General features: G+C 42.5%; 1 protein-coding gene across 1 annotated transcript; it reads right to left on the reverse strand.

Annotated features, from left to right (window-relative positions):
• Positions 1-1,045: 1,045 nt before the first annotated feature.
• Positions 1,046-11,761, reverse strand: TEX36 (testis expressed 36). The gene is made up of 4 exons (XM_034987379.1): positions 11,711-11,761; positions 6,565-6,696; positions 5,730-5,810; positions 1,046-1,342 (listed from the first exon to the last, which is right to left on the reverse strand). Exons 1-4 carry the CDS (start codon positions 11,759-11,761, stop codon positions 1,046-1,048), a joined length of 561 nt encoding a protein of 186 aa, XP_034843270.1.
• Positions 11,762-12,119: the final 358 nt, after the last annotated feature.

A 12,119-nucleotide genomic window follows, 5' to 3' on the forward strand; every position in this document is an offset into this window, starting at 1 on the left:
AAATAAATAAATAAATAAATAAATAAATAAATAAATAAATAAATAAAATGATTTGAGGGGGGAGAAACTGAAATGCACAGATACCATTGGTAGGAGTTTAATTAGTCCAGTCTCTAAGGGAATTTGGGAGTATTTATGAAAACTTAAACTGTGAATACCATCCAATCTAGCACTAACAGGGTAACTTTTCAGATTTTACTCCACAGGTGCATATAAACATCACCCAAAGAGGTTGATCAAAGTGTTCGTATAGCACCAGGTCTGACAGCAAAAAAGTAGAAGCAATTCAAATGCTCATTAATAAGGTAATTTCTAAAAACATGGTGCATCCATTTTAGGGAATACAGTGCAGCAGTTTAGAAAGCAAACCAGTCTATTCATACTGACATTGTAAGAACTCCCAAGATATATTGTTAGATATCAAAAGAAAGTTATAGAGCACCATGTGCTGTATAACAGTTTATGTTCAAAATTTATATGGAGTTATACATATGTATATGATTATAAGTGCACAGAATAAAAACAAATGGTTAACTTACTTCTGGGGACAGGACAAGGATTGGAGATGTGATGAAATCAAGGGGAACTCCTGCTACCTCTGTACTGTTTGAACTTTCAGAATGAAAATGTAATCCTATATCAATTACATAATTTTTTTAAACTCCCCCCAAAGGTAATGTGGCAATTTTAAAGTTCATTTAAATACATTTTCGTTTAAAGCACTTTCATTTAAAGTGTGTATATCTTCACATATCTTTATTTTATAAGGACTTGAATGTTTTTCAACCTTATTAAAAAACAGAAATATTTTAAAGTGGGGAGTGGTAACATTATGTGTAGCTTTTCTAGTTTCTCAATATAAAGACTTTAATCTCTGTGTTAACAAAGCAAGAATATTTCACCTCAGCATTAAGGCATGTACAGTCTCTAATCTCTAATTTAAATAAATCCTATGTTAACTAGTATGGCTGAGCCAGAAAACACATACTTTTAGAATGTTCAGTGCAATACTAATATTACAAAACTCAATAACCTTCTGGAAGGATTAGGGCTCCAGTGAAGAACCAACCTTCTTGTCAATAGCAAACCTTACTTTTGGAGTCTTTTTCAAAAACTCTGTATAGCTTCTCTGAGGAATAAATTTAAAAGACTTCCATATCTCATTATAATGTCTTGGGAAGCGTCTGAAAATTGGGACCACCACAACTTCTTGATAGACATAGGATATTTGGTTATTTGAAAAGCCATCAAGACAAGATGGAACATAGTCACACGCCCAGAGATTGAAATTTCTTGAAACATGTTGCCGTCTCTCTGGGGAGATCTTCCTACGCCCCAGGCCCTGGGGAAGAATTATAAGAAGATTAGGAGAAAAATATTCACCGTCACAGAATTCTGAGGTCTTTAGTAAAACCAGCTACATGGCATCCTATGTCTTAATGCACAATATGGCAACCACTACAAGAGGTATCCTTTACCGACTTGCTAAAGGCTGTACATCAACACTCAAAGTATGCTGGTGGTGTTTTGTTAGGATTCTTTCAGTCTTCCACTTACACCAATGGGGCTGGTCTTCTAGAGACACAGAGGGTGGAACCAGAGAGACCACAGCTGGAAACAGTCTATTAGCCAGCCTGGACTCCCTGGCACCCTGGGCAGTTTCTCTGCACCCATGTGGCATCTCAGTGAATCCGCCGCTGGCTGCATCCCAGCATTCAATGGGATAGACAGTTCTCCCTCTAAGAAGTCCACAGAGGTTGGATTCTTCCCATGAAGGAAGCAACACCTTTGGGGATCTGCCCACAGGCTTCCTTATTAACACTCGGAACCTCACACATGAACCTGAGAATGACTATGTATTCAGAATTGTGCTTTTGATCTGATCATAATGAGAAGACAACATTATGCTTAGACAAAAGACTAGGAGAAAAGAGACATTAGATTACACAGACTTTACATTACAGATCGTCACGAACTCACAATGGAGCAACATACCATAATCCCATGGTAAGTTGAAAAAAATCCTAAGTTAGGGACTGTCTGTAGCAAAGTGAGTTTGTCTTTTCATAAGGACCAGTATCATTCAGAGTGGCAGCAGGTGGCACATTCCAATGAAGGTAATTTGAAGAGAGTTTAGTAAAGGGACTATTTTGGGGGAACCCTATGGGGAAAGTGCAGAGGCTCCAGGTCCAAGGACTTGAGGAGGAATGTAGTCCCCACAGATTGGCCCCTGGTGCCAGGGCAGAGAGGAAGGGGGAGACTGGCTCTGGAGGGAAGATGCTGCCCAAGCACCTTTCTAAAAATGTACCTGCAGATACTCCAGAAAAAAAATAAAAAGGAGACAAAATGAATAGGGAAAGAGCTACAAGGAAAGGAACAAGTAAAGTTTGTAATTAAGTCTAATTACTTGCTGATAATGCTATGAAATATATTGAAACTTCACATAAGAATCTACAAAAAGAAAAGAAGGGAGGGGAGAGAGAGAAAGAGAGGGGGGGAGAGAGAGAGAGAAATCTGGAACTGAAATCCCAGGATTTCAACTTGACTGCTTTGAACCCCAGGAGGTGCTACTTAACATTATCCCATGAAAATGGCACCTTCTTGAGTTGGGAAAGTACATCCTGGCCCCCAACACAAGAATCCCTAGAGAGGAAAGTGAGGGAGGTCAGTACACTGAAGGACTTGCCTTATTCTTGGGGGAAAAGCTATAGATATTAAATTTTATATTAATAGAGTAATAGAGTGTCAATGTATTTCTTAAACATTTATACTTAAGGGTAACCACTATTAGACAAGAGAAGTCAGAGTGAGCAAATAAATTCAATCTAACAAAGGACAGCGAGGAAAAAAAAAAAAAAGAAACAACATGCGAACATGGTAAACAGGAAACATAAAATGAGATAGCAGAAATAAAACCCAAAACACAAATTATAACAATGTGAATGGGTGAAATTCTTATACAAAGAAACAATGACTCTTGGATTTTTTTTAAACCATTCTCTATTTTATTTATGATTTAAAAAAAAAGAAAACCAACATGAAATGACTAAAAAGCATAAGGACAAAGGAATAAACCATAATAAAAGTAATGACTGTTTTCAAAAAGAAAGTAATAGTGGCAAAGCTAATATTGCAATCTAGAATTCATGGCTAAAAACACTAAGGTATGCAAAGAGAGACACTTCATTTTGATAAATAATAAAAGCCACCAAGAAAATAAAATACTCATGAATTTTTATGCAGAAAGATACGGCATTAAACTACATAAGGCAAAAAGAATTTAGAAATTCAAGAATAATCTTAGAAGGGAAAATTGACAGATAAAGACAAAAACTAAGAAAAGGATATGAAGGATTTGAATAACATAATTAAGTCTTAAATAAAATAAAGAACTTTGTAATCAACAGATGGGGAATATATGTTCTTTTTAAACACCCATGAAATACTTGTTAAAATTAATCATGTATAAGATAAAAAAGATAATCTTTATAATTCAAAATCCATATTCTGTAAAAATATAACCCATTGAACTAGATATTAGCAACAAAAGATGATCTCAAAAAATTCTGACCATGTAGAAAATCCAAAACATTCTTCTAAATTATTTTTAGAATTAAAAATTAAATCATAGACTATTTGAGAGCAAATAACAATGAAACTTTAGTTAGAAAAACTGTTGGGATGTAGCCAAAGCAATAATCTGAGGAATATTCATAGTTTTAATAAGTTCATTAACAAAAACAGTTGCAAGCATATGAACTAAACATGCAACCAAAAATGATTAAAAAGAACAGCAAAATAAGAGTATTTGAGGAGGTGTTACACCAATAAATTTGAAAAGAAATAGATAAATTTTAGGTAAACACATATCAATAAAATCTACATGAGAATAAATCAATCAAATAGATTAATAAACAATGGAGAAATTGAAAGGGTAAAGCAGTAAAAAAAAAACAAGAACAAAAAAAAAAACTTCCTCTAAAAAAAATTATTAAATCCAAATAATTTTACAAGCAAATTCTATCTAAACCTAAACTCATTAAACTGAAAGTTCACACCTGATCTAAACTATTCCCAAACATAGAGAAAGTTGGGAAGCTTCCAGTGTTTTCTATGAGACTAACATAGCTCTGGCAAACTATTTGTGGTACAATCCTGTTTATCGCATTAACAAGATACACACTTATATGTATATGTTTGCATGTGAATTGCAAAAATTCTCCAATTTTACCCACCAAACCATTATTTGTGAGGCATCAAGCTAGCATTGTGAGGAGGAAAAGTAAGAGTGCAAATTTTTTTTTAGTTTTATTTAATTCTGTATTGTTTGAAAGTTGTAAAGGACATATGTTACTTTGATAATTCAGAAAACCATTTTAAGCATTCCATTTAGAGAGGCAGGCAGAGTGGATATTCTGGATCTGTATTCAACACTCTGCCAGGGGCAAACCAGAATTTTTAGGTTAAATCACTTCAATTTAGCTTTGATATGGTAGCCTAGAGGAAATAGTAACTTTGGGCAAGTTGTTTAGCTTCCCTGTTATCAGGTTCCCCATCTCTAAATAGGGGATGATGAGTAATTAGCCAGCAGTGTTGTCTTGAGGATTAAATGAGATAGTATGAGATGCTAGCATATGCCAAATGCTTAATAAATGGTGGGTGTTATGTACATCAACATCATCATCATCATGGATGTTCAGATTCGGTAAGGATTCTCAGAGATCACCTGATCCACCCCTCTACCTCAGATATATTAACGCTGCCCTGTCCAGTTTGACAACCCCCAGCCACACGTACGCTCCAAATGTGGGTCTTCCAAATGGAGAGGTACCAATCTGGATTTTAAAGACTTAGTTTAGGGAATGTAAAAAATCTCATAAATAACGTTTATATTGATTACATGTTGAATCAATAATTTGGGGAGTTACTGAGTTAAATAAAATATATTGTTAAAATTAATATTCACCTCTTTTTACTTCATGTGGCTACTAGAGAATTTGAAATTATGTCTGCAGCTCACTAGATCTCCAGGGCACAGAGCTGTGTTCACCACCACTAAGTGCTATCAGACTCTACTTACTCCACTGAGGGCGACTCATCCCCTCCGGGGAAGGCCAGCTCCAGTGATTGGGAAGTCCTTTGTATTATGTAAGCTTCCCTTCCTCTTACCTCTCCTTGTGGGGTGTGGTTCTGCCCACCAGAGACACACAGGCAACCCCTCCTTCCCATGATAGATCTTCACAAGAAAGCTCATGACTGAGACAGTTTACGAGAAGGCACTTTGAGAAATAGGAAGTACACACTAACGTAGGCAGAAGGACTGTGCCGTCTGGCGCAGAAAGTGGCATGGAGGGCGCCTGGGTGGCTCAGTTGGTTAAGCGACTGCCTTCGGCTCAGGTCATGATCCTGGAGTCCCGGGATCGAGTCCCGCATCGGGCTTCTTGCTCGGCAGGGAGTCTGCTTCTCCCTCGTCTGACCCTCCCCCCTCTCATGCTCTCTGTCTCTCATTCTCTCTCTCACAAATAAATAAAATCTTTAAAAAAAATTAATTAATTAAAAAAAAAAAAAGAAAGTGGCATGGAACTCTGAGAGGTTCATGCATTTTTTTTTTAACCTGTTATGAGGCATTAATTTTGACCTGGTTCCAATTTTGAGGAAAATCCTCTGCCTTCACCGTGCCTCCCAGGGGCGCTCCCAGTTTGACCAGTGATTTGGGGAGCAATACTCACAGAGTCCAGGTAGCATCCAGAGCTCTGAAAGCTGTGCCGATTGTCGTGGACAGAGAAGGGGAAGTTGTCACTTACGGCTTGCTGGAAAAGACCGAGGGGGGAGATGAAAAGACACACATCAGGACCCCAACGTGCTTTCAGAACCGACATACAGTAGCATGGACGGAAGACAGAGAGGCAAAGGGACCTCTAAGTAAGAATGAAACCTCACCCCCCACCTCCGGAAAGGAGCAAAGGGCCCAGGACAGCCAGCTCGTGGGTGTGTCCACCAACTCAAGGCTTTAAAACTCGACCTGACTGGTGACCTTGCAGAAAATCACAAGAATTCTCTTTCAAAACACCTTCTTTGGAGGCAAAGAAGGAAAAGCGTATAGGTTCATGGAATGGAAAGCTGGTAAGGACTTTTGAGGCCAAGACCAAACTTCTTCATCTGACCAATAAGGATCCTGGCAGACCAGAGCCCTGCCCCAAACAATCAGCCTGAGTTAGCTAAGGGTGAGGTCCACACCTGCTTCTCCTTCAGCCCACTGCCCGCCGCGGAAGCTGCTCACAAACTGGCGGGGGGTGTGCACGTTAAAGCTGTAACCAAAGGTGATGTTCCTTGTGCAAGTCAGATGAGCCTAACTTGATGGTCTGGACCAGGAGGCAGTTCCTTCTAGAGATTATTTGGGGTGTCACAGTAAGCAGGATATGAGATGGGATGCCACCCGTATTTAGGGAGCCAGGGATGGCGAAAGAGTAGTTCCTTCCAAAGAACGGCTGGCCAGAAATGCCAGGGGCTGCCCCCGTGGAGAGCCACAGGGACGGGGGCCCCGGGCCGACGCTCCAGACTCACCTTCTCCCGGACTTTGTAGATCGGTGGTAACTTCCCCTCCACTTGCCGAGACAAATGTGGACGGTGGGGCTCTTTTAACATAGCGCTTGTGCTGGATTCCGGCGTCTTTTCTGTTAGTCCAATCTGAGGGAACTGAAAAACCAGCACAGGCCGTGATTAAAACCAGACACAACTGTATCTCAAAGCCAAGGATCGGGGCTTCCTCCGGAATGTGATTAGGATGCCATTTGGGTGCTTCTGGTGTGTGATGGAAATCGCATAATTTTTATAATTTTCAAGTATTCTTTCCAAGACAAAAAAACATGGTAATGGCCCCAGGCCATCCCGGCCAGCTGTTGCCAGTTACGGGACCACCCCCGCTGCACCCCCCGCCTGGAAATGCTTCGCCCGGCTGCGGGGGGGTGGCCTGTGAGCGCCGGCCGTGCTCTGAGAAGGCTCAAGTGTGAGAGACCCTCCTTCGGGTCAGGGCGCTCCCCACGTGGGGGCCCAGGGGTCAACCGGCCTCCTGCAGGTGGGTGCTGGTGCTCAAACCCAGTTGCGTCGCCGCTGAGAAGGTACGGGGTGGGGAAAGTCCATGAGGAACAAAGAGGGGATAGGATGCAAAGCATAATACTAAAGATGATTTGGGGAGGCTGTTGGTATCTCCCCATGAACACTGGGGAAGGAAACACGTCTGGGCAGAGGGAGGAGGTCCCAAGAAGGGCCTCCGCCCACCCCACAGAGAGCTCTGGGCATGGGATGGCCTCTCAGAACCGTCCTGAGCTAGGGCGAGGGGACTGGGCCTTTGTGCACCCTCATGGATCAGTCACCGCGTGTGGGTTGTTCTAGGAAGAGGGGGTGACCTCGAGGAGGTGTAGCTGCCTTCAGCCAAGGCATCCCTAGGGTCAGAGCACGGAGTTCTTCCAACTGGGGAGGAACCATAATTCGGTGGTTGGGTCACAGACTGTAGATTCAGAGGTCCTGAGTCCAGTCCCAGCTTTCTCTCCTATGAAGTGAGCCTGATTCAAGAGATTGAAATTTTCCAAGCCTCAGTCTCTTTATCTGTAAAATGGGAATAATAATACTTATTTGACAGGGTAGATGTGATTAAAAGGGAAAATGCATGCACCAGAGAATACTCTATACCTGCTAGCAGATTCTGGTTTTGCTCACAGCTGTCCCCTTCCCGATCCCCAAACCCACTGCCACACCTCAGGCTCCTGCTCCTTCCTTTATGGCTGATTACAAGGAATTTGGCCAACACAGCTATTCTCCCTTGTTCCTTCTCACATCGCCGTGTAACTGTGTACTCACGTGGATTCTGTCCACTGCCTGCACCGAGTGTGTTCAGTATATTACTGTTTATGTAAAAAGGTGGGGAGGTTACATCCTACACAAGGTACACGTGGTGGGGTGTCCTCTGCAGCAGTGAGAAGCAATGGGCTAGGTGACACACAGCCACTGAGCCATCTCTTAAACACAGTGCTGAGTGGCAAAAAGAAAACCAGAATGAGATCTATAAGCCAACACCGTTTCTGTAAATAGAAGAACCCATGCACACGAGACAATACCTGATTTACAGAACACATCGGAATGAAAAAGCTCCCAGTAAACACTTACGAATGACTGCAGGAATGGGGATCAGGGCAGTGAAACAGGCCCACGCCAGTGCCCCAGCCAGCACCCGCCCGGAACCCCAGCCAGCGCCCCAACCAGCGCCCAGCCAGCACCCAAACAGTGCCCGGCCAGCACCCAGCCAGCCAGGAGCCAGGGACCCAGCCAGCGCCCCAACCAGTGTCCCAACCAGCACCCGGGCAACACCCAACCAGCCAGGAGCCTGCACCCCAACTAGCATCCTAACCAGCGCCCAGGCTCTCCAGGGGACCTGAAGAAGGAGGGAGGGAAGAGGGAACCAGGAAGGAGGAAGACTTCCTTTTCACAATCATGTTCCACTGTTTAAATGTTTTAACTAAGTGCATCCATTACATCCTCTTTTCTTCCACAATAAAAATATCTGTTTCTGCTTACAGTTGTAATAATACTCATGGCTTAAAAAAATCAAACCTAAAACAAAAGGAAGTCAAATTCCCCTGGACTCATTAGTAACCCTCTTTTTCATACATCCCTGTAGACATGTACACCCATGTATGTGTATGTATGGATGTGTGTGTATATATATATAGATAATTTTGCATACATAGGGTCATATTATACATGTGGTTTCTAAACATCATGTATGCCTATTTATTTAAGAGTAACTTTTGATTACTTTCTCCCCCCCCTTTTGTCGCCCCAGATGACGATATTCATGGCTGAGTGCTCACGTACACAAACACCTAACCTGCAGAGGGGGCTTCGAATGCCTCACAAAAATTGGACCATAGGATGCATACTGTTCTGCTCTTTGCTTTCCCACTTAACAAGGTACCCTAGACATTTTCCCAAGCCAACCTATATATTTCTAACTCATTCTGTTATATTTTGTAATGTTCTAAAACAATTTTTTTTCCAAAGTAAATATAAAAAATACAGAGAGCCTCCAGATCCATAACCTTTCCTTGCTCCCTTCCTCCCCTCTGGTTGTGTCAACATTCCTGTCTGGGCAGCTACAGAAAATCAGGCAGGGGTGGGAGTCATTCTAGCATCAGGAATGATCCCTCTCGCCAGCTAAATGACAACTGACTTGAGTTCATTTGTATGCTGGAAGTCTAAGGACTAAATCACTAGGAAAAAAATAAAGTCTCTAGTATTTTAATTTCACTCTTTTAAAACGTATATTTAATGTTGATAACATGATAGCTGTGAAATAAACCCTTCTGTTGGATATTGTAACCATGAAATATAGCTTTTTAACTAGTTGGCAGTGAAATTTTTGCTGCATTCAGTCACACAATGACTGCAATATTAAACAGGAAGGTGAAAGTGTATGGGAAAAGCCTTTCCTACCCGGCAACAGCCAGATTACAAGCAGCAAGGTCAACTGCAAAATGACTGTCACCTTTAATGTGGCAATTACTGTCCTCCCCAGTGGGCTGCTGCTGACTCAAAGCCAAAGATTTCTTTAATTTTCCCAACTGGCCTGCAAGTTACTTTGGGAAACGTCATGATCAGCATATTCTTCTTATGCTCTGAGGTGCTGGCTGCAGAAGGGACCCACCCCAAACCTGCAAGTCAGACTTTGGGAAGTAATGCCTCTCCACCCGAGCAGGGGACCCGGGCGCAGTCCTGGGATCACAATAGGAGAGGAAATGTTCTTTCCTGCTTTCTCCCATGTAACAGAACCCTGACTTTGTTTGAGGTGGCAATGTGGCTGCTTAAAAAAATACCTCCCCAAACTCCCCGGCAGTTTAATTGGCTATGTGACCCAATGAGATCGAAGCAGAAGTCTGCAGGGCAGGGGTCCTGGGATAGCTTTGTTTTCCCCCATGGAAAGGGACAGAATCAGCCAACAGGTGCCTTCTGTCTTTTTGTCCTTTGACTTCCCCCTCATTTACCCACCTGAGTTGTCGGGTCACCAAGGATAGTGTCACCAAAGTGACACAACAGAGGACTGAAAAGGACCTGATGACCTCCAAGAGCATCTGTCTCAGCCCTGAACTGCCTCCTTCTGGATTTATTGTTACTGGAGAAATACAAACCCTTATTTGGTTCACTATAGTCAGCTTTTTATGAAACCTGGTCAAACACAGTCATTGCTGATATTGTAGGTGATAGAGGGGAAGCTACTTAGTCTGAGAAACTTGTATTTTTATCTTCAAGACTGACTCATGTTATGTAATTCAACCTATTTCCCATTTTACTTTGGCTGCCAGGAATCTCAGAGTCAAATCTGATGATATTATATAAATAGCAGTCATGTAAGCCATATGGCCGGTGTATGTCACATATCTTCCCAGTCTCAGCCTTTTATTCTTAAATATATTCAAACTGATTCTGAATTTTTATTTTTTTATGCTTTCCTGCTTTATTGTGAGTATTTTCCATACATTACTGTAAATCTTTGAGGAATGACACAGGGTATATAAGGAAAAAAATGTATATGTATAATATTAATATACAGAATAGTTAACAAGTATTTAATGGTTACTCTGTTTGCATGCATCATACTAAGCACTCCGTGTGAATGGTCTCATTGATCTGCACAATAGCCCTATAACCTTGGTACGCTGTGCTCCCATTTAACAGACAAAGAAACTGTGGTTTAGGAGTAAGTTGCTTAGCCAAGATCACATCCAGGTGGGTAAAATTTGTTTTTTTTTAAGATTTATTTTGAGAGAGAGAGAGAAAGAGAGAGTGCACAAGCAGAGGGAAGGGCAGAGGGAGAGAGAGACTCTCTAGCAGACTCTGCACTGAGCATGGAGCTTGACTCCGGGTTCCATCTCACCATCCTGAGATCATGACCTGAGCCGAAACCGAGTCGGACACTTAACCGACTGAGCCACCCAGGCGCCCCATAAAGTTAGTTTTTTAAAGCCTTCAGACTGAAATACTTCAAGGTGTTTTCTATTTTTCCTTTCCTATTTTTTTTTTTTTTAAGATTTTATTTATTTGACAGAGAGAGAGAGAGTGAGAGAGGGAACACAAGCAGGGGGAGTGGGAGAGGGAGAAGCAGGCTTCCCGCCGAGCAGGGAGCCCGATGCGGGGCTTGATCCCAGGACCCGGGGATCATGACCTGAGCCGAAGGCAGACGCCCTAACGACTGAGCCACCCAGGCGCCCCTATTTTTCCTTTTCTTTCTAAACAAAAAAGTGTTAACTTTTCCGTGTATTACAGCTCTGATACAATCGGTAAATAAAAAGACAAAGATCCCAGCCCCCACGGAATTTATATTCTAGGAGGGGAAAGAAATAGCACACATAATACAGTAGATCACATAGTATGCAGCAAGATAGATGTTATAAAAAAAGAAAAAGAGCACCCAGCAACGGCAGCCTTGTGGACACTCACAAGAGTGCTGAGTGTTTTACACACACCAGTTGTTTCATTTAATCCTCCCAAGGACGCTATGAGAGTCCCATTTCACAGGTGAAGGAACTGAGGTTAGGTAAGTGATTCATCAAAAGCGATGCCACGTGAAGTAGCCGCAGCGGGATCTAGACTCATTTCTGTGACCTTGACCACACCCATGTGGCCTGAGAAAGGAGAGAGAAGCCACCATCTTTCTCACCCATCTTCCATCCTTGTCTAAAGTTGGATTGAAGCGTCTCCCTTTGGCCATTTTCTGCAGGAAGCCGAAGGCGGCTGAGGTTGGCTCCCTTACCTCCCCACTGCCTTGGAAACTCTGCGCATCTGGAAGACACTCCTCCTCCTTGTTCCTGACCTGAAGCCTCTACCAGGAGGGGAGGTCCAGGGGGACCCACCGTTGCCATAGAATCAGAGCCCCCCATCACAATGGGGGAGGACTTCGGGTCTTCTAAGCCCTCTGAGGGTTCCTGCATGGGGTCCTTGCACCTGCTGTTCCCTAAGGTATAAGGCAGAGAGTCACCGGGTCCCAGCTGAGGAACCGCTTTAACAGGTCAGACAAGTGGGAACCAGACAGCCTGGAGGTAAAAGCGAACTTTTGTCCCCTCTAAATC

The sequence above is a fragment of the Mirounga leonina genome, unplaced genomic scaffold, assembly GCF_011800145.1.
Source record: "Mirounga leonina isolate KUSES-001 unplaced genomic scaffold, KU_Mleo_1.0 Mir_114, whole genome shotgun sequence".
NCBI classification, from domain to species: domain Eukaryota; kingdom Metazoa; phylum Chordata; class Mammalia; order Carnivora; family Phocidae; genus Mirounga; species Mirounga leonina.